The sequence below is a fragment of the Aegilops tauschii genome, chromosome 2 (assembly GCF_002575655.3).
Source record: "Aegilops tauschii subsp. strangulata cultivar AL8/78 chromosome 2, Aet v6.0, whole genome shotgun sequence".
In the NCBI taxonomy this organism is placed as follows: Eukaryota; Viridiplantae; Streptophyta; class Magnoliopsida; order Poales; family Poaceae; genus Aegilops; species Aegilops tauschii.
The window spans coordinates 174,587,247-174,610,603 of record NC_053036.3 but is presented as its reverse complement, the minus strand read 5'-3'; the positions used below and the strand labels follow the sequence as shown (position 1 = coordinate 174,610,603).

At 45.3% G+C, this 23,357-nt stretch overlaps 1 protein-coding gene across 2 annotated transcripts; it reads left to right on the top strand.

Annotated features, from left to right (window-relative positions):
* The first annotated feature begins 892 nt into the window (after nucleotides 1-892).
* LOC109744470 (B3 domain-containing protein Os07g0563300) lies at nucleotides 893-10,902 on the top strand. 2 transcript variants are annotated; one of them, XM_020303682.4, is made up of 12 exons: nucleotides 893-1,386; nucleotides 1,692-1,773; nucleotides 1,877-1,978; nucleotides 2,488-3,317; nucleotides 3,509-3,605; nucleotides 4,605-4,779; nucleotides 6,851-6,921; nucleotides 7,294-7,698; nucleotides 8,001-8,050; nucleotides 8,383-8,496; nucleotides 9,197-9,264; nucleotides 9,978-10,902. In XM_020303682.4, the coding sequence occupies exons 1-12, from the start codon at nucleotides 1,064-1,066 to the stop codon at nucleotides 10,535-10,537; spliced, it is 2,877 nt and encodes a 958-aa protein (XP_020159271.1). In that variant the 5' UTR covers nucleotides 893-1,063; the 3' UTR covers nucleotides 10,538-10,902. The 2 variants fall into 2 exon arrangements, with proteins under 2 accessions (XP_020159271.1, XP_020159212.1); XM_020303623.4 differs by having other exon boundaries at nucleotides 2,488-3,335.
* Nucleotides 10,903-23,357: the final 12,455 nt, after the last annotated feature.

Genomic DNA, 23,357 nt, shown 5'->3' with positions numbered 1-23,357 from the left:
TGGTGATTTTGTTCCGTTCCCCATCCTTCCCTCCTCACGTCCCTTCTCCGCCTTCGCCCGCCGCCGCGCGCGGCCCCGGCCTGTAGATTCCCGCCCACGCGTACCGGCGTGTACGCACCTGCTAGTTAACCGCGGATTGTACGTAGTTCCGTTCACGCCTGGCTGTATCGTCGTCGTGCACGACCATGCAAAAAAAAAAGACTATAGACGAGGGACCTCCGGTGGCGTCCCTAATCTCTACTGGTACGAGTATATTAATAATCAGGAAACACCAGAGGGGAGGTCGTTCTCGTCGTGTTATTTTACCGCCGTTCACGCTGGACCAAGATTGGATCGGGGATCAGGAGCGAACGAACCAACCAACGTGCATGCATGGAGCACGTTTTGCTCCGTTTGACCTTCCTTCATCAACAAGATCCCGCGATAAAAAATGCAGGGCTGTGTCATTTTTGTCTATGAGGCTGTTTTCTTCTTCCACCTAACACCAGTTAGCTTTAGCCTGGATAAAAGTTGCATCCTTACGTAAGCACCGTGATATGTGCGTTTTACGACACACACGACAAATTCTGGATGATTTTCGCACGATGCAGCACATCAAGCAAAGGTGGATGGCACCGTTCAATCCTCCATCGTGCGGAGTTCGGCTGGCAACTGTCGTCCGCACAGTAGTTTCGATGTTTTACTTTGTACTACCAATGGTAATACGTACGAGTACTCCTTACGTAGTACTGTAGTAGTACTCTGTATTATTATATGTATATATGCAAGGGTATGGATGAAAAATGGAGAAAGTCTGTATGGTGGCGTATAGCATGGTGGGAGGCTGGGAGGTGAGTCCGAGGCGTTTCGTGTACACGTAGCGAGAGCAATCCAGACGCTGGGTACTACTACTACTTTTCTGCGACTCGCTTTAAAAGCCTCCTCCTCGCGTCGCCTCGCCCCTCCTCCCCCCCTCCGCTCGCTCGCTCGCCATATTTCCCTGCGCCCCCACGATTCCCACGCCTCCCCAAAACCCCCCCTCGCCCCGCCCCGCCCCCCGCACCGCCGGCCTAGGGTTCCGGCCATGTCCTCGTCGGGGCCGCCGAACCCCATCGCGCCCGCGCACGCCACTGTCCTCACCGGCACCCCCATGTCGGTGCAGCCCCAGCCCAAGCCGCCCCCGCCGCCGCAGCAGCCGTCCGGCTCCGCCGCGCCGCCGCCGTCCCAGCAGCCGCAGCCGCAGCACCAACAGCAGCAGCAGCAGCAGGGCCCTCCGCCCGCCTCGCTCCAGCAGCGGCCCAGGATCTGCTTCAACGCGCACTGCAAGGACCCCAAATCCGAGGGCCAGCGCCGCCGCGGCTGGCGCCTCCGCTCCGGCGACTACGCCGAGCTCTGCGACCGATGCTAGTACGTACGGTAACCCTTCTCTAATCGAATCTCCTGCGCCTCCCTCCCTCCGCCCCAATCGCGCCCGTTCGATTCGTGCGGCCGGGGAGAGCTCGCTCGCTCCCTCCCTCCGCCCCTCCGGAGGCGGATTCGCCTATGGCGCACACCGGATCTACGTGGAGTGATCGCTACGTCGGCGCGATTTCGGCGGATACGCGGGGGTTTTCTGTAAAGTTGGTGGTTTCGGGGAGCGCTTTGACTTGCGTACGACGACTTCTGGTGCCTGATGCATGCATGCATGTGTGTTTTCTGTTTTCTGTGAGCAGTGGTTCGTTCGAGCATGGGACCTTCTGCGAGACCTTCCACTCGGAGGTGGCCGGATGGAGGAAATGCGAAGCGTGCGGGAAGGTGTGTACGCCTGCATGCTGCTGATTCTCTAGCCTTTATGGCTCTAGTCGTGATTTGAACCTGCTGATTGATCCGTTACTGTATTTCGGTTCTTGCTGGGCAGAGGTTACATTGTGGGTGCATCGTCTCAGTCCATGCGTATGCGCTGCTCGACGCCGGCGGAGTTGATTGCATCCTATGTGCTCGCAAGTCGTATGCGGCAATGGTATGGCATCAATTTTTTCACTCTTGCGTAAGAATTTACTATTACTATTATTGGGCTGATGGCAACGAAGAAACTATCTTATGAAATATGTCGTCTCTGTTTTGCATGCTGGCACTTTAAGCTGGTGAACTCTGATCAATTTGCATGTGCAGAGATTTTACAAATTTGCATTTGGATGGTTTGCAGAATGGTTTCACCTGCACCTAGTTATGCTCACCTCCTCATTTCTAGTGTACATTCGAACTGAAAACATCCATCATTCATAGCTGTACTCTAGCTATGATGTTTGGTTGCCAGCATTAGTTAGGTGCAACCCTGTCTGATGCCCCGTTTCTACTTTTCGCATGCGATTTACCCAAAGCTGGCAATTGATTTATGTGAAGGATGTCTCTATTAGGCATTGAAGTGTTTATATTTGCCGATGCTGCAGGAGCTTTGCAATTTTCTTGTGTTCTGTGAAGTTCATATTCTAACCCTTGTTGATGCTAATTGTTTCTTATGCTTGTTAGGCACCAAGTCAGATGTGGTCAACTCCTACTGTGCATATGCCTCAAAATGTCGCTGACAGAAAAGACAGTTATGTAAAGAGTTGGAGACCTCCTACAGGCCAGATTTCAAGTCAGTGGCGACAGAATCACCAGCTGTGGAACATGTCCACTATACAGGCGGACTTGCAGCAACGTCTAGCTTATGAGTTTGATAGGCCGAGTGGCAGTGAAAAATTACCTCCAGGGCGCACTTTTATTCATGCCCAGGAAAAGAAATCCGATGACATGCATGACAGACCAACAACACCTGCCGGCATGGGCCAGATTATAAGGGACAGATATGCCAATGGGCTCGGACAGCAAACAAGCATGGATCCGACACACTCCTCTACGCCCTACCAGAGAGAAGGACCAAATCCAAATAGCCTTCATGATCCTAGTCACCATGTAGGAGAAAGCGACCCTTTGTCTTCAAGGAAAGGGATAATTTCAGATGGTGGTTCTACTGTATCTACTGGCTTTAAGCTTGATTCACATCATCCATCCATTCTAAAGGATGATGCGGCGTCAACCCTGCCGACAATGGGTGGCTACACTATCACTAATTATCCACCGGTACCTGGACGAAGCGACCATCTCAGAATCATACCTAATAATCCGCAACAACCACCCACCACGGTGCCCCTCTCAGTAGTGCAAAAACAGTTCTATTCCCATAGTGTCATTGAGCCCAACTACCAAGCGCAATTTCGTAATGGAAAGCCCAGAATGGATCCAAAGGCGAGATCAGAATTACTTCCCCGCTACTGGCCTAGAATAACAGATAAAGAGCTACAACACTTATCGGGAGAGTATCCAAAAAACTCTACGTATCTTAATGAGCAATTTCCTCTTAGACAATATATTCCTCTCTATTGTAGTAATTAATAATAACATAAGCTCATTTTTTTAATAATGATAATGACATCTTGAATTATATCAAACTTATTTTAAAAAAAATATTTCTTATCTATATGTAAGTGTCTCCTTAACACTCCTACAGTTCGAATTCTGTTATTACTCCTTTGTTCGAGAAAATGTTAAGTGCCAGTGATGCTGGTCGAATTGGTCGTTTGGTGTTGCCAAAGAAATGCGCTGAGGTAAGTTGATTCACATGTCATTCTTAATTATACCTATGTTAATTTGTAGATTCTCCATGATTAAATTATGTTAAGGCTACTGTCCATGGAAATTTTCTTTCACTGTTGCTTACTTATTCTTTATGCATGGTAACATGATCCTGGAAAACACAAAGATCCCGGGCTTCAAGGAGATCGTTTTTAAAGAATTCGGAAAACACATTTTGGAGTTCCAAAAATCTTGATTTTTCTTCACAAGTGCATGTGGATGTTCACTACGCACTTGTAGAATTTCATGAAGAAATATGATTAGTTGTGTCCTACACCTAGATCTATTGATGTAATGTTTTTCTATTATATAGATCAACACATTCTTTTTGCAGCGTACAAATTAAAAGGACACATCTACATGTACGCAGGGCCTGTTTCTGAAATCTACTGTAACTTCTACTCCCTTTGTTCCTAAATATAAGACATTTTGGTAGTTCAAATTGATTGAACTACCCAAACGTCTTATATTTAGGAACGGAGGGAGTAGTTATGATTTTTTATATTTTGGAAAAATCTGGACTCGACATGATCCATTCTTTTCTCGTTACTTGGTTTGCTAACTAATCTTGAACCATATTATTTTTGTCAGTAATCCAATGAGCTAGATTAACCTGATCTGTGACTATGTTCTGTAGAATGGTGGTATCAGCAACTAATCTTCTTCCCAGATGTTCTAAATACAAGTAGAGTTTGCTCGAGAAAACATGTTTGAATTTTGAAGCCTTATTATAATAGGATATGTATGGATTTTGTATACTACTCCCTCCGTTCCTAAATATAAATCTTTCTAGAGATTTCAATATGGACTACATACGGATGTATATAGACATATTTTAGAGTGTAGATTCATTCATTTTGCTCCGTAGGTAGTTCATGTTGGAATCTCTAGAAAGACTTATATTTAGGAACGGAGGGAGTAGGTATTTTAGTTCTTAGAGAACCACCCTCATGAAAAATCATTTTGTATAGGCATACTTCCCTCCAATCTCTCAGCCAGAAGGACTTCCCTTAAAAGTTCAGGATGCCAGTGGTAAGGAATGGGTGTTCCAGTTCCGTTTCTGGCCCAATAATAACAGCAGGATGTATGTATTGGAGGGTGTCACACCTTGCATTCAGTCGATGCACTTACAAGCGGGCGATACAGGTAGATATCCTGTCTTAAAAACATGCAATGCACTAGATGTTGAATATATTACCTTAATATAAAACCTATGAGTAGTAGCGTTACTTAGCATGGGTATAACAAATTAGTACCCCATTAGGTTTTTTCCTTGTACCATGATATCACACAGTACACATCTTGTACAGATAAAAGTACCATGATCTGGCAATGTTTCTTATCCACTAGATTGGGGCATGTGATTGTAATTCGTTGTTATAACCTGTTTGCTGTTCTATTACATTAATGCTACCTTTCTTAATAATATTACCTGTCCTGATCCTATATTTGAATTGTTGGTGTCTTGATTTACATATCTTTCTCCATATCATATGTAAATTTCCCTTATTCAACCTTCAATTTTTGCCAAAGGTCATCATCCAGTCTCAAAATCTAATACAGTGTAAAATGCACCCTCGAGCTCGTAAAGACCATCCACCCCTTGTGTCCATCCCAAGCTGTTTGTGCTGATTTGAATGTCACATGCGTACATCAAACAATTAACAGAAAAAAATGAAGGGATTCTCATGTCAGTCTTCTCCATCTCCTCTCCCGCCTTCTTTACTATGCCTCTTTTCACCCTATTTCTCAGGGCCACCAGTATCTAGACTCCCTATTCATGGCCTCTCCACCCCCACACCAGCACCCTCCACCATGTCCGCTGTCCTTGTCACCATTGTGCCATGTTATGCTCTTGCCGTAGTTGCACTGCATCCATATCACAGCTGTACAGCACAGCCTCCACATTTTTCCCACGACAGACACTGTTTCTGATGACACCTAAGAGGTGTGGATCACTACAACAACTAGAATGGCTTGATAGAGCTAGGTTGATACAGTGTAGGTCGCACATCCGGGTTAATAAGATTGATAGACTACTCATATCAACAAGGAATTCCTTATTTTCTGGGAGTCCATCCGCAAAGAACCTCAAAGTTAAGCGTGCTTGGCTTGGAGTAATTTGAGGGTGGGTGACCGACTGGGAAGTTGATCTTGGGTGTGCACAAGTGAGGACAAAATGTGCAGGAAAGACCATAGTTACCTGATTGGCAATTCGCCTGGTTCGCAATTTGAATTTGCGATTCGGAGTTAGCTATATCTACCGAGTCGGATTCGACGGGGGGTACACATCTCTGATTCGCGAATCGTAGAAGGGGTTTGCGAACCCGGCAATTATGACTCGCCGCCTCTAGTATAGTGTACTTTTCTTTTATATGGAGACGTACACACTAGGTGGGCCACATCTGATCCATGTACGTAACAAAAGAACAGCCCATTAAGCCCACTAGAGAATAGAAACCCAATATGAAAGAACAGACCATTAAGCCCACTAGAGAATGGAAACCCAATATGCTGGCTTTAGGTCGATACTTCCTAGCGATCCCAGCCGCCACACACGCAGCACACACACATCTTCTACCTCATGGCTTCAGGCATGCATCTCTCCTTTGTTCTTATTCTAGCACATCTCTCCCTTCGCGCTCGTGCTCTAGCGGATGTAGGAGACGAATGAGGAGAGAACTTGACCGATTAGGGTTCGGCGAATCAGGCGCCCGATTTCCGTTCGAACCGACCGAATTTGAACTTTGATCTGGGTTGTTAGATCTAGATCAGAGTTCGAGGCCTCTCCCAGTGAATCTGGTAACTACGGGAAAGACTCATGTAGGTCTGTGGGGCCAGTCTAGATCCTAGGTGGTAGCCAGGCGTAGCAGCCTTATACCCAGTAGCCAGTCCGGGGATCATTACACATTATGTGGCTATGTTGGAGCGGCAGCTTCAAAGCAGGCCTTGACAGGAAGGAGGGCCACCATGTTAGTGAAGACCACCACTGTCAATGACAACCACTTTGGAATGTTAGTGAAGGGTAAAGTCAATGGTCTTAAGAATTTGAGATTGTTTCGAAACATTGTTAGGTTGAAAAGGATTTGGGCAATAGCTGAAGGCTGCAATGGTCTTTTTCCCTTCTCATTTGCGATTCACTTATTTTATTTTAATTTTTTCTTAAGAAAGTGGTCATGTGTTTTGCTGATAACTCATCCCGTGTAATATTGTTCAGTAAGTTTCAGCCGAATAGATCCTGAAGGGAAGCTGGTCATGGGATTCAGAAAGACAAAGACTCAAGAACAGGTACGGTGTTACTTAAGTATGTTGTGTTGTGGCTCCCATGGAGGATAGCTCTAAAATTCAATCTTTTGTTACAGTTCATGCAGCTTGTATATTGGTATTTGCTTGAATGGATGGTCGAATGCAGATTCAATTGTGTTCTTTTGTTTGCTTAATGCCTGATGAAGTATTATCATATACATGCAATAGGGCATGTCTCCATTCTTGACAATTTAGATGTTCTGCTGCATCCTGTTGTACCGTCAAGTCTTAAGATCTCCTGTTCATATGCTAGAACTTTTATCAACCAAAATCAGATATCATAACTATGCTGGCTATTGACAAAATAATTGCTGGAATAGTTTGTTTGACTATAAGTTTACATATGTTGATCAGATATTCCGTCAGGAAGAACCAACAAAGCCTGCAAATGCTGCACCAAATCTTCCAGATGTGAATATTAATGTCACTGCTCCAGATTCTAGTCCGAACTCTTCGTTAGTGCGACCAAATAAAGTCAACACAGAGAACAAAGACTCTAGCCCTGTGGAACAAGCTGCCTCTAAAATAGACAAAGGTGGAGTAGCACAGAAAGAAGGGCCGGGAACTGTTCGCACATCCCCCGGACCTGTGAAGAGAAAAGCAACTTCTATCGGTCCAAAGATTAAACGGTTCCGGATCGATAACGAGGAATCCATGGAATTGAAGATAACATGGGAGGAGGCTCAAGAATTGCTTCGCCCTCCCCTGAAGGCCCCTTCGGTTGTTATTGTTGATGGCCATGAGTTTGAGGAATATGAGGTATGCCATTCTTCTCAAATATCACTTGTAGTCTTTCATCTGTTCCGGAAAAAAAACTTTTGGTCTTGTGATAAATAGTACTCCCTCCGATCCAAAAAAAATGTCATACTTTTGAACTAGTTTTGAACTAAGATTATTTCAAAACTGCGACACTCTTTTTGGATCGGAGGGAGTAGTACATATGTTTATTCTGATATTTTATTTTGTGGCACATAGCTTACCAGTGAACTTGTATTATTACATGATTTATTTTCTCTTATGTACTTGTTATGAAAAGACTAAAACCTACACGTTTTTCGCAGGAGCCACCAGTACTTGGGAGGAAGACATATTTTGTGACTGACCAATCAGGGTAATGTTTTCAGACTGATTTTTCTTGGCATGTGCATTTGACATGTGTGTAGAGATGGAACAAATGAGGCCTCCTTTTCTTATTGAAACGAATGCTTAATCCAACAGTCTGCTCAACATATTTATCTACTTACCTTTTTCTGTCAGTGAGTTCCTTGCTGTGCTCTAGCCTCTAGGTTTTAGTTGCAACATGTAATAATTGACCTCCGTGTTCCTATCTGGGAGTGGTGAAATGCCAGTGCCAAAACCTAGGCTGCCATGTATCAATCTATCTGTAAGATTTCTCGCATTGTTAACTTCTGCTTGCTTCTTATAGTTTATTTATTTTATCAGTGAGAATCATCAGTGGGCTCAGTGTGAGGATTGTTCCAAATGGCGGAAACTGCCAATAGACGCCCTTTTACCCTCTAAGTGGACCTGCTCCGACAATAAATGGGATCCTGAAAGGTGACATACTGTTTTGTGTTGGCTGATTATTTCGTTATCATCGTACATTTTTATCTAGTTTCACTCGTATTGTTTATTATGACTAGCTAACAGTACAATACTGTACTAGTTACTGGTACAAAGATGAACCATCTTCACAAATTACAATTATCTAATCCTCAAAAATAGCAAATCGTGTTTAGGTCAAAAAAAGTTACCTTTCAAGTGGATATGCCGTAAAAGACATGTTTTTTTAGGTTGAGAACTAGTATTCTTATTTTCCTGATATGTTCTCGTGGTCAACAACAATCATGTATCTGATCTACATGCCATCAAAATTCGAGGAAAGAACCCCAGACAGAGCCACTGATATTCTTGACAATGTGCAACTTACGGTTAACTTCATAAGGAAAATAATTATCCCTCAAACAAGTCCTCTCTGGGCACAGATGGGCCTTTTTCGTGCTAGTGCTAGAGAATGCCACATGTATTTACTATATAGTGTGCCAAATTGAAGCATATCTATTTTTACTGAAAGCTACAGAACACCATGGAGAAATTGTGTTACGACACAAGTGGCTGAGATCTCTTACCCAACTGGATGTTCATGAACTTCTTTATTATTGAGCTCAACAATAGTAACTATCTTGCCACCGAGGGGAGAATGATTTGCTCCTACTTATATTTTAGCTGTTGAGCTGATTGTTGTTTTTGTTTCTAGGATGACTTGTGTCTCTCCACAAGAGGCAAGCATGGAGGAACTTGCAGAACTGATTCCTATAAAAGCAGGTATGGTGGCCTGGAAAGATTTATGCATGGTTATGCAGAAGTTGAATTTTATTACTCCCTACTAAAGTTGTACTAAAGCAGCGACAATTAATATGGATCGGAGGGAGTAGTAGTTATTTCAAAATAGAAATGCCAAAGATGAATTACAGAGGGATATTTCTTTTAGATATCCACTATAACAACAAATGAACAACCGAAGGTGTAAAGGAGAACCAATCAAATGTCTACCATTACAAGATGTGCCAAAGACAGTGTGTAGTCTTAGGTTATGTATGGTTGCGAGCTACAATTTGCCATGGCTATAACCCTAACCTCCAATTGTGGATTGCTACACGTTCTCAGCCGTATAGCCCATATAGTATAACATCATAGACATAACTTTTTGTCAACTTTTGCCACATTGCCTGAGGTTAGTTGTGGCCTGGACCTTGAACCAAAGTACATGTTAACTAAAATCAACACGCTGGTTCCCTCAGTTATTGTTGGGATTTAGACGATGCTCTTTTTATTGTATTAATTTCAAGACTCGCTAGAATCATGTTCAGTGGATGTTTAGGTAATGCATCCTCTAAGTTATCCCTGTTTGCGCAAAGACATTGTGATTATCTTGTGTTTGAAACTCTTGTTGAAGAATAGTATGTTGGAGGTAACACTGTACCATTATGTAATGGCTACTATATATAATAATAGCTTTTGCTTAATTGACATTGCAGGTGCTGCAAAAAAGGCTAAACTTAGGATGGATACTGACAGTATCGATGTTTCGGATGGGTTGGACACTCTGGCAAACCTTGCTATTCTTGGTGAGGGTGAATCTCTTCCTTCCCAGCCAACTACAAAGCACCCCCGACATCGCCCTGGCTGCTCGTGCATTGTCTGCATTCAGCCTCCTAGTGGGAAGGGACCAAAGCACAAGCAGACGTGCACCTGCAATGTATGTATGACGGTGCGCCGTCGTTTTAGGACACTGATGCTTCGGCGTGAGAAGCGTGCGTCTGAGAAAGAATCGGAGGAGCCGCCTCGAAAGAAAGAGCAAGGCCAGTCGAGCGAGTCTCCACAAGACCCGCTGCTGGCTAGCACCAGTCCTACTAGCACTCCCCAGAAGGTGAACGGAAATGGTGATGACGCGGAAGAAGCCGTGGAGCATAGCATGGCATCCTCTCCTATGAAGAACCAGATTGACCTGAACATCCAGCCTGAACGGGAAGACGAGCAGTCACCAAAATCAGATGCGGTCGGTGCAATGAGACTTCCCCGAGAGAACGCAGCCTAGTGCGGCTCACCGTAGTGGCGAAAGTGGTGATAGATAACAGCAGATTGAAAACTGTCTATACCAATGGAGATATGCGGCGCCTGGAGTTGTAGCGTAGGTGTTATTACATTTTCCATACAAAAGGATCTAGTTTCCTTCCTGTTGCGGGGGACATATCTCCCGGTGTTGATGCTATATCGTGTATACTATAGATCAGTCGGTTGGTGCTGTAGGCAGGCCCCGTTGTAGGTGTTGCCTACCCTGTATGTATGTGTATTGTAAGAGCAGCGCTCTTCGGCACCATGTCAGCGGCATAATTTATTCATGTATCGACTCAACCATCCCCAACTAGTATGTGCTTCTAATGTCAAAACTCGGATAACAAACACTAGTTTTTTTTCTGAATGTTGGTAGTGCAGCTACCAAATTCATTGATCAGTAGAAGAAAAATGCGAGCTACAGGGGAACCCAATGTGGGTCAGCGCCAAGCGGCTCGACAGGAAGGAACAAAAGAAGAGGGAAAAATAAAACACAATAGCGAGCACTCAGCCTGGATCGAAAGGAATACCCGCTCCGGCCATATTCCATAGCTTGATTTCATCTCTCACTCTCTGTACAAACAGTCTGAGAGCCAATCTTTTAACATTAGCCTTTCCATCCCATGAGTCAGGCAGCAACGCCGGCATGCAGGACAGCGTGGCGATTTTCTGCCAAGAAAAACGAGACCAAGGACATTCAATCAATAAGTGTGGCGCGGTCTCAAGGCTTCGTTCACAAAGTGTTCTCCAGCCGCGGCGAAGCAGGACATCGGCCGTCAAAACCTTGCCCAACATGGTTGTCCATAAAAAGAAACGACACTTTCCGGGTGCCCATGCCTTCCATATCAGGTTGTATCCCTCCATTTGAATTGCCCCCTCGAACTGCAGCAAATAGGCGATCTCACGGAGTACTGGCATGACGGCGTGAACCGCCAAGCAATGGCGTCTGCCTGTCCCTCCCGCAGCGCCACGTCATCAAGCAGTATGGCCAAGCGAGAGAGTTCAGGTAACATTACGTCTGTAAGGCCGATGGCGAGATCCGACACCAAGTGTCCTCTCGCATAGCCTCCTGAACGGTGCGATTTTTTCGAGTGGAGATTTTGAAGAGTGATGGCGCAATGACTTTGGGGCACTGTCCGCATAGCCATCTATCATGCCAAAAGTTTGTTTTTCTACCATGTCCAAGTGATATCTCTGTTGCCACAGCAAACAACATCTGGTCTCTGTCATCGCATGGCAGTGGCAAACGCGACCAAGGTCTAGGTGGGTCTTTCCAGGCCAGCCATAGCCACCGAAGGCGTAAAGCGGCGCCAAATTTTGCAAGGTTCAGCACACCTAGACCACCAAGGTGTTTTGGCTGACAAATCTGATTCCAGCTCACTCTGCACTTGCCACCGGTGCAAGTGTCCTCACTGCTCCAAAGCCACACACGACACAGTTGGACTAGCCGCTTCAGTGCCCAAACCGGGAGTTTGTGCACCGTCATCATGTAGATTGCCAACGCTGTGAGGCCTGACTTAAGAACCACAACGCGACCGCTTTTCGCCATTAGACCACCCTTCCATGTGGCGGTCTTGTTGCCAAATTTGACCAGCAGAGGGTCAAGATCAACCTTGGTGATGTTTTTCAGGGATAGAGGCATTCCAAGGTAAGTGATTGGGAAATTCTTGCGAGGATGCCGAGAGGTGCCAGAATGTCGTCGAGGTTGAGTGAGCCGCATCGGATGGCGAGGGCCGAGCTCTTGGTTGCATTGACGTGAAGGCCCGAGGCTTGAGCAAAGCACGATAGTATCAACTTGATCATTGTGGCAGCACTCTTCTTTGGGTTCATGAACAAAGCCACGTCATCGACATAGAACAAGCATCGCATTAGCGGTGTCCGCCCTGGAAGCTTTGAGAGAACACCGCTAGCAGTGGCCAGATTCATCATTCTTTGCAACGGGCCCATGGCGAGAATGAAAAGGAAAGGAGAAATCGGATCCCCTTGTCTAAGCCCTTGCCGATGTTGTATTGCCTCCGAGTATTGTCCGTTTATGATCACCCGGGAGGTTGCGGTCCTGAGTAACATGGCAATCCATTCACGCCGGCGCATGCCAAAACCTCTCGCCTCCATCATCTCCATTAAGTAAGACCACGAGAGTGAATCAAAGGCCTTGGCAATGTCCAATTTTAGTAGTATTGATGGTTTCTTCGATTTGTGCAGTTTCCGCACTGTGTTATGCACGTACAGAAAATTCTCCTGTATACAACACTTCTTGATAAAGGCCCTTTGACATTGATCGACCAAACCATCAAGCTTGGGCGCAAGCCGGCTTGCCAGAATCTTGGAGAATATTTTGATTAGACTATGAAGTAGCCAGATTGGCCTGAAATCCTAAAGAGAGTCTGCCCCTTGTTTTTTTGGGATCAGCATAACCTAGTTTTGTGGAGCTTTTGCGGTGGGTGTGTGGGTGGGTCGGGGGGTGGGGGGAAGTGTCCGCTTTAAACCCTCATTTGTTTGTGGACGCAATCTTGTCCCGAAATTGTTCGGGCACATGCATATGATTGCTGTGGATGCCGAGAGAGAAGAAAAATAAATAAAGAGAAAATGTAGTCCCGGACATGGTGGGCTGTTCGGACACCCTCGACATCTTCATTTTCTTCTAACATATATGAGCTGGATTTGAGAGTTTGCAAACAACATGGTTTGTCCCTTGTTTCTCATGTCCGACATGTTTGTATGGACATATGGGGTTTCATTTTATTCTTACATATATGGGCTGGATTTGAGGGTTTGCGAACAGCATGGGTTTTCCCTTGTCTCATGTCTGACATGTTTGTATGGACATATGTGGAAGATTTGAGGTCCCTAGTTGAAGATGCTCTAAAACCGGGGTTCTATATCTAGAGAACTCATGAACTTTGTATGGAGATGAGGTGTTGTTGTTTCGGTTGGCAAAGAGGCATATTTGTGCCAAGAGAGAATGTTCATGCTGAGTCGACGAGGACGTCGGTTCCTTTGAGTGAGGTGTACGTGACATCCCCGTTTAATAGGAATGATAGACTACTCATGGCAACAAGGTGCACCTTATTTTTCGGGAGCCCATTCGAAAGTAACTCAAAGTTAAGCGTGCTTGACTTGGAGCAATTTGACAATGGGTGGCCGATCGGGAAGTTGATAGTAAAAGTGTGCAGAAAAGACTAGTGTTGGTTTGTGGGACCAGTCTAGATCCTAGTTGCTAGCATGTGCAACAGCCAAGAACCGATCAATGAATCGGTGGGTTTGGCTGGGGAGTTACACAAGTTAAGCACTATTTCCTCTCAAACTTAGCTACCCGTTGACCGAATCCTACTATCTAGGAAAAAATCGATAGCTTCATGTAGACTGAACTTGTATCCGGAGCATGTCTGATCCTTGGAGGCGACTGATTTTGCTAACCTAGCAGAGTTGGTAGCATTGTAAGGCTACTCATAGTGGGGAGTGTCATACATTAGTATGCATATGATATTAGTCTATTTTAAATGATCTAATTTATTACGATGCATGACACATAGTTGGCTGTTGAGGACTGGTTGCCAGGAGAGTCGTTTGAAATCCCTTCCTTTACAGCCCAAATTCTTAAGCACTTACGCGATGTGTACTCTACAATTTATAAAACCCTCCCTGCTGCAACATGACGAAGATCTCTAATTTGGTTGGCATGGACAATCTCAAGCTTGAATCCCTGCAACTCGATATCAAGACTGTGTATCAAGACTGTGAACAAGAACTTTGCAAGCATCCAAAAAAACTTTGAGAAATTCCAGCCACTCTTAGGAAAATACCTAACGAAGAAGAGATTGAAGACCCAGTTGGTCGACCTGCATAGGGGAGTGCCCAACAACACAACCCCATCATCAATCCTAAAATATTAATCATGTGGGCCATCCCAAACAGCTTGTTCTACACAACATTGCTCTAGACAAGCAACATGCATTCACTTCAGGCTCTGAGGTGTCACATTATCACCAGGGAAGGGAGTTGAACATGGATGGAGCTTCCAAGATGCCTTATTGGCACCCTATCCATGTTGAAAACAAATAAGATCAAGTGGAACCACAAGCCAAAAAATTCAACGATAGCTAGGGGACTATATTTCCGATGAAGAGCCATAATAAGGTGGTTTTAGAAGGGGTACTCCTACATGCAGGCCTTAGACCCCTACCGACCACCGAAGAAGCACACTGACTATGAAACATGCTAGAATGAATATCACCGAGTTTGATGGCACTAATGCTGACTCCTAGATTCAGAATGTGAACAATATTTTGACTCCTCCAGTACATCCCTTGATGAGAGAGCATAATTTGTCGAGTCATATGTCAAATTGCATTCAATTTAGTGGTGAAGGGACACTAGATTTTCTATATCCACGCTGGTGTGGCACATATTCTGCAAATATTTGAGTGAAAGATTTCCGAAACTTCAGTCTGTGAAAATGCCAAATCCTTTTCACTTTCTCACTAACTTGTTCACTGTCCCAATATATTACCAAATATGACACACCAATTAATCTTCTTAGGTGGGATAACCTTGCCATATATACACAATGATTATTATATGCACAATATCATTTCTAGGTTAAGACCCCACATTTAGAGCCACTTGGAATGTCATGAGCCTAAATACATGCGACAAACTATGTGGGATGGTAGAAGGATTCAAGAATCTTGACCTATTCCACCAACCACCCTCAAACCATCTACACAAAAGCAAGCAGACAAGTCACCATTTATCATCCTAGGCCCGCTACTATTCCTGTCAATATAACACCCATTACATCAACTGCTACAGTACAACAAGCCAGACTTAAGGGCATTTTCTACAAATGCAGTGACTTGCTTTCCAGGGAACAAACATGTCTACAAGCTACCTCATAAAGGTCTGCAAGCTAACACGAAAGTGCCAAATTCAAGCACTGCAAGATCAATGTTCAGAAACCATAAAATAATTTATATTGTTAATGCGAATGATGAAACCGAACTCCTAGAAAAGACCATCGGTAACCGCAAACTTTAGATCTGAATGCATGAAGTCCATGGAGACCCTAGTGAGAAAAATAAAAAAAATCCACTTTAACTTTTATCATTGTCTCCACAAAGGCCACTACTTTAGTAGATAGTGGCGGTACCACCACTTCTCAACTAGCTCACTTAACTGCACATGTTAGATCACTCCTCTTAAGAAAGTCCAGGCACTATTACCAATGGAGGCAAACTCTAGAGTAAATTCACATGCTAGCCGATCCAAGGAGATGAGCTCAATGGTGCATTGATTTTCTTAAAAATTGACCTTGGAAGTATATATAATCAAATCAGAATGAAAGAGGGAGATGTTGATAAAATTACATTTAGTACACACCTGGGCTATTATGAGTATTTGGTTATGTTGTTTAGGCCTCACTAATGCACCAACAACTTTTCAATAATGAATGAATGAACACAATGTTGACACCATTTTGGGAAAATTTCTATTAGTATTCTTTGATGACATTCTGACCTATAACAAATATATGGAAGAACACTAGCAACACTTCCGAATTGTAGTTAGTACACTGAGAGACAAGAAACTGTGTGTCAAGTAAATAAACAGTTTTTGCTCAACCACAAGTTGAATGTCGTGGCCACATCATCACTAGAGGTGGGGTGGCCACTGACCCTGCAAATATTAACGCCTTTGCTAACTAGCCTATACTTGAAAATGTCTCTCAATTATGGCATATTTTGCAGACCACTTTTTGAAGCAATGAAGAAAGAGGGATTTGTATACTCAGATTACCAAGAAGTTGATTTTACTGCACTTGAGCAACATATGACACGAGCACATGTTCTTACGATGCTCAAAATTCTCTCCCATTTGCCCTCGAAGCAAATGCTCCCAAATATGGCATTGGAGTAGTCTTAATGCAGAATAGAAAGCCTATCTCTTTTCTTAGCAAAGCAACTTAACCTATAATAGTTGCCCTTTCAATTTATGACAAGTAAGCTTTAGCAAGTTTGGAGGCATCACAAAAATGGAGACACTACTTTGTTGTTTCCTCCTTGATCATGAGAACAAACCAAGAAAATCTCGAACATATGCAGAACAAAAGTTTTATGAAGGAGTCCAGCATAAGATCTTAATCAAGTTACTATGATATACATTCTTTGTGGAATACAAAAATGATAAATACAATAAAGTAGTTGATGCTCTTTCTAGCGTTAAATATGGAGTCTGCTCCTTTACTAGCACAATGGTTCCCACTTGGATATTTGAAGTTGTTTACATGACAAGTGCAAGGTACTTGTATCTCTTCTACCGGACAACTCCTGCTCCTTACACCTCGACAAATGGAGTCCTTGGATACAAAAGAAAAAAAATCTTAATGAATCTTGCAATCACTTAAGATAGTCCCTTATTTCCTATTGTCATAATTCGGATGCCCTAAAAAACCCTATGATGACCCACAAGTATAGGGGATAAATCGTAGTCCTTTCGATAAGTAAGAGTGTCGAACCCAACAAGGAGCGGAAGGAAATTATAAGCGGTTTTCCGTATGGTATTCTCTGTAGGTACTGAAAGCAGCGATAACAAGTAATTTGATAGCAAGATAATTTGTAACAAGTAACAAGTGACAATAGTAAAAAAGGTGCAGGAAGGCGGCCCAATCCTTTTTACAGCAAAGGATAAGCCGAAAAGTTCTCTTATAGTGAGCAAAGCGTTCTAGAGAGACATATGGGAATTCTCGTCTAGTCACAGTCACCATGTTTAGTTGATTCGTGTTCGCTACTTTGATAATTTGATATGTGGGTGGATCGGTGCTAGGGTGATGTTCTTACTTGAACAAGCAACCCTCTTATGATTACGCCCTCTCGCAAGCATCTGCAACTACGAAAGAAGAACTAAGATAAATCTAACCTTAGCATGAAACATATGGATCCAAATCAGCCTCTTACAGAATAACACATAAACTAGGGTTTAAGCTTCTGTCACTCTCGCAACCTATCATCTACTTATTACTCCCCAATGCCTTCCCTTAGGCCCAAGTATGGTGAAGTGTCATGTAGTCGATGTTCTAATGACACCACTAAACGAAGAACAACATACATATCATCAAAATATTGAACGAATACCAACTTCACATGATTACTTATAACAAGACTTCTCTCATGTCATCAAGAACAAAAGTAACTACTCAAAAATCATATTCATGTTCAAGATCAAAGGTGTATTGAATATTCTTAAGGATCTGAACATATAATCTTTCACCAAATAAACCAACTAGCATCAACTATAAGATGTAATCAACACTACTAGCAACCCGCATGTACCAATCTGAGGTTTTGGAACAAAGATTGAATACAAGGGATGAACTAGGATTTGAAATGAGATGGCGCTGGTGAAGATGTTGAGGAAGATTGGTCCTCCCACGATGAGAGGATCGTTGGTGATGTCGATGGCTTCTATTTCCCCCTTCCAGAGGGAAGTATTGTAGGGATCTACGGTAGGGTGCGTTGACTGCAAAATAAAATTTTCCTACGCGCAGAACAACCAAGAACATGCTACGGGAGATGGATCACGGATTGTTACCACTAGACGCGCAGTGCCGTGCAGTGGAAGAAGAGTTGGGGCAACGCGTCCACGTGGTTCATCTCCTCCTCGTCCGATCTTCCTCGAACAACTGGTCGTCAGATCCCACGTACAGGAACACCGTGTGACGGACTGCTAGGTTCGTTCACACAGTCGGCGGCGAGTGGAGGTGGCTATTCGCAACACATGCAAGACCTAGTGATAGCGCCGCAGCGATCAACTGAATGAGTGTGCCGCACCCCCACTATATATAGGCATCCGTTGCAGGCTCAACACCTTGGCCTCGCAGGGATCCTAAAGCCCAAAGACCGTTCGGCCTAGATCCGAGTCCGAGTAGGATTAGATCCGACTTGTGGAGTCGGATCGGGCCTCACAGGTTCCTTCCCTTAAGAGAGCGACCTCTTAGGTTCTCGTTCACTTGGTCGCGAGTCAGATCACATCCAACTCGTCTAGTCGGTAGCGGCCTCTAGCAAAGTGTGCCGACTCCAAGTGTCTGATGAAGCTGGTTAGGCGAACCTGTACAACGCGTCACACTTCTATTCCCTTTGCCACACGATATATGTTGTCGAGCTCAAGGCGAGTCTTTCATCCTTGTGCTAGCCCGACCTCTTCTCGTTCCAGTGATGCCGACCATAAACCGGATTATCTCATAATCCTTGTCGCATGGCCATGCTTATCTTGGTCGGATCACACGAGGGGCCCAGAGTGTATCTCTCCTGATCGGAGGGGCAAATCCCATCTTGCACCATGTCTCGCAGCATGGGTCTAGACAAGCTCGAAACCTACCTTTGTAACTACCCAATCACAGAGTAGCTTTGGTCGGCCCAAAGCAGGTCTGTCACCATCCCGAGTAAATGCGCCAGCTCAGGTCTTAGGACATAGAACATATGTTGTACTAGAGACTCACATATGACATATCGCTGCGTCTCATAGGTGGGTCTGTCCGACTCGGACCTTATCTCGACTCAGATCTGACTAGGTCGAATCCGACCAGATCCTTCCAAGTCCATATTATCCGGTTAGCATCCAATGCTCCATGGCTAGTGAGACCGAGCCATCCACCGTCATATGCTAGTCTAGTCGGTGAAGGAAATATGCCCTAGAGGCAATAATCAAGTTGTTATTTATATTTCCTTATGCCATGATAAATGTTTATTATTCATGCTAGAATTGTATTAACCGGAAACTTAGTACATGTGTGAATACATAGACAAACAGAGTGTCACTAGTATGCCTCTACTTGACTAGCTCGTTAATCAAAGATGGTTAAGTTTTCTAGCCATGGACAAAGAGTTGTCATTTGATAAAAGGGATCACATCATTAGAGAATGATGTGATTGACTTGACTCATACGTTAGCTTAGCACGATGATCGTTTAGTTTGTTGCTATTGCTTTCTTCATAACTTATACATGTTCCTATGACTATGAGATTATGCAACTCCCGAATACCAGAGGAACACTTAGTGTGCTATCAAACGTCACAACATAACTGGGTGATTATAAAGATGCTCTACAGGTGTCTCCGATGGTGTTTGTTGAGTTGGCATAGATCAAGATTAGGATTTGTCACTCCGAGTATCGGAGAGGTATCTCTGGGCCCTCTCGGTAATGCACATCACTATAAGCCTTGCAAGCTTTGTGACTAATGAGTTAGTTGCGGGATGATGCATTACAGAACGAGTAAAGAGACTTGCCGGTAAAGAGATTGAACTAGGTATTGAGATACCGACGATCGAATCTCGGGCAAGTAACATACCGATGACAAAGGGAACTAACGTATGTTGTTGTGCGGTTTGACCGATAAAGATCTTCGTAGAATATGTAGGAACCAATATGAGCATCCCGTAGGGTCCGCATGCTTAACGTTCGGTGACGATCGATATTATGAGTTTATGTGTTTTGATGTATCGAAGGTAGTTCGGAGTCCCGGGTATGATCACGGACATGACGAGGAGTCTCGAAATGGTCGAGACATAAAGATCGATATATTGGATGACTACTAGTAAATGTGCCCGTGTGTTGCACCGGCAGAAAAAGTTTAACATGCCATCCACGATGTCAGAAGCTAGCGGGTCGAGCAAAGTGGGACTTTTAGGGAGGAAGTGCAAGACGTATATGATTAACCTAAGGTAGCGAGACATGTAATCAATGGACCCCGTGTCATGTGAAGATGTATCGTACGAAGGCAACCACATTTCATCATATAAAAACAATAAATCCACGTCACCTTGTTGGTAAAGCCGGGAGCCAACAAGAAAAATAGAGGGGGCCAAGGTGTCGTCGGCCTGCTCAACGCGAGCTGCCGCCCTACTGCACATGTGCAGATTTAGTGCCAATCAATGTCATCCGCGCGATCGTACATTGTCACTCTTATGCGCACCGTTCCAAAGAAAGAGATGGAGAGAGAGAGGAAAGGCTACAACCCCCCTCAAAAGCATATAAAAGAGCATTATGGACCTTTGGCAAAGCGCACATATACCTATACACTCCTACATCCATCCTCGTGAGAATTTCCTACTTGCTTGCATCGGCAACAATAAGGGAATGATAGGTGTTCTATATGTTGAGTTGTGTCTCGCATCTTGCACCGCCGCTGCCAACCTCGCTGTTGGCGCCACTCATCGCCATGCAACCACACGTGCCGCCATGCCATCACAATTGACAGCCAAGCACACACACTGCCTTTGATCAAGCCCCTATTGCCCCACATCAGCTGCGTAACGCTCGCAAATCGCCGACGCCCTACTACACACTATAGGCACTGATGCCCTTGTCCAGCCATGCTGAGTCGTGCGCCGTTGTGTACCATTCCCATCGCGTTTGTTGTCATGTGCCTTCCGCCGCCTCCTGCTACCACTCGTTGCCCTTGCAATCGAAGGGGCGCACACATGTGATTAATTGGTTAGTTTTTAATTTGGCAATCATGCCCTCGTAATCGAAGAGGTAAGTTTTAAACTTCACCCTTTGATTTAGTAAAAAGGGTGTATTGATTTGAAAGTGTTGTTGATTTTACAACTTTATACTCCCTCTGTTTTTAAATATAAGTCTTTTCAGAGATTTCAATGCTGACCACATAAGGAGCAAAATGAGTGAATATACACTCTAAAATATGTCTATATACATATGTATATAGTCTTTGTTGAAATCTGTAAAAATGACTTGTATTTAGGAACGGAGGGACTATCATACACTCATCCCATAAGCTATATACACGTTCTTTCCCCAAAGAAGCTATACACGTTCTTCCCGTAAAAAACAAAACTACACGTTCAAAGCTAGTCTAAAAAGCAGCTTGATTGATTTTGTAGCCAATCTTGCCCAGTTGCCGAAGGCGTATGTTTTTTTAGAATGCTCTAGATCGAAGCGGTGGAATAGGGATCGCTAGGCTCGTCGGGCAGCCTTATCTTTTAAGGACGCAACCCCACTCGTTTCTGTCCCAGTTTTTTCCCCTTCGCAGATTTTCCCCTTGTTCTGACTCCAGCATCCGGCCTCCTCGTGCTGCCTCCCTGCCTCCTCCAACCGCGCACCTAGAGAGGAGCTCCTCTGTGCCACGAGCCAGCCCAGCTGCCGCCGCCCCTCTCCTCCTCTCTCTCAGCTTTTCCCTTATCCTTCATCACTCTCTCTAAGCTTTGTTTTGTCCAGGAAGAGAGTCGCGAAGGAACAACCCGCGGCACTACGGCCACTTGGTCCTTGGAGGAGCTCGCCCCGCCGACGGGCCGGCCACCTCTTTGTCGGCCTCGTGCTCCTCCGTGTGGATCCGAACAATCCCGCACCCTCGTGGCCTTGGAGCTCTGCGCCTCCGACCGGCCGCCCCTCCGTCAGCCTCGGGCTCCTCCGCCTCGATTTGTCCGCCCCGTCGCTGGATCCACGCTGGAGCATCCGGATTCGCCGCCCCGCCGCCTTGGAGCTCTGCTCGCCTCCGACCGGCCGCCTCTCTGTCGGCCTCAGCCTCCTCGGCCTCAGCCTCCTCGGCCTCGATCTGTTCGCCTTGTCGCCGGATCCACGCCGGGGCAGCCAGATTTGCCGCCCCTTGTCTGTGCTGCTGTCGGGTCGTCGGGAGGAGGAGGTCGCTCGAGAGGAGCGCCCGTTCGTCCGGGACGTGGGCCACGCCGCAGGCTCCATCCCTGCCGTAGGTCTTCAAGCAACCACGGCTCTCTCTCTGACGACTCTCTCATCCTCCATGCTGTAGACAACTCAAACCCGTGCTGGACACTCCATTGTTTGATGTTGGAAAGTACGTTGTAGATCGAGAAGGTGCTTGGTACGGCCGCGGCGCTCCGGTGGCCGGTCGGCACGGGGTGGCTCGAGCGCGAGCCCGCGCATGGAGGCGCTCTGCGCGGTCGGGCGGCGGACGTCGGCAGATGCAGGGTGTTTTTTGTGAAAACGGTTTTATCAGATTCACTTAAAAAAAGGACTGCGGGTCAAATAACTAAAACATCAGTGACTTTTTTGCAAAATGGCGCGACGGATGACCAGAAGCAATGCGTGGTTTATTATTAGGGAGAGATATTTGGACATCGGAATGGTTCCGGATGAGTTTGGGCATTTACCGGAGTACTGGGAGGTTATCAGAACCCTTGGGAAGTATATGGGCCTTATTGGGCCATAGTGGGAGAGAGGAGAAGGGAGCCTAGGAGGGGGCGCCCCCAAGCCCAATCCGAATTGGGTGGGGGGCCGGCCCCCCTTTCCTTCCTCCTTCCTCTTCTAGTTCAACTAAGGAGGGGAGGGGGGAATCCTACTCCCGGTGGGAGTAGGACTCCTGCAAGGCGCACCATAGAGGGCCGACCCTCCCCCTCCTCTACTCCTTTATATACGGGGGAGGGGGCACCCCATAGACACACAAGTTGATCATTGTCTTAGCCGTGTGCGGTGCCCTCCTCCACCATAATCCACCTCGGTCATATCGTCGTAGTGCTTAGGCGAAGCCCTGCGCCGGTAGCTTTATCATCACCGTCATCACGCCGTCGTGCTGATGAAGCTCTTTCTCGACACTTTGCTGGATTGAGAGTTCGTGGGACGTCATCGAGCTGAACGTGTGCAGATCGTGGAGGTGTCGTACTTTCGATACTAGGATCTGTCGAATCGTGAAGACGTATGACTACATCAACCGCGTTGTCATAACGCTTCCGCTTATGGTCTACGAGGGTACGTGGGCTACACTCTCCCCTCTCATTGCTATGCATCACCATGATAGATCTTGCGTGTTGGTAGGAAT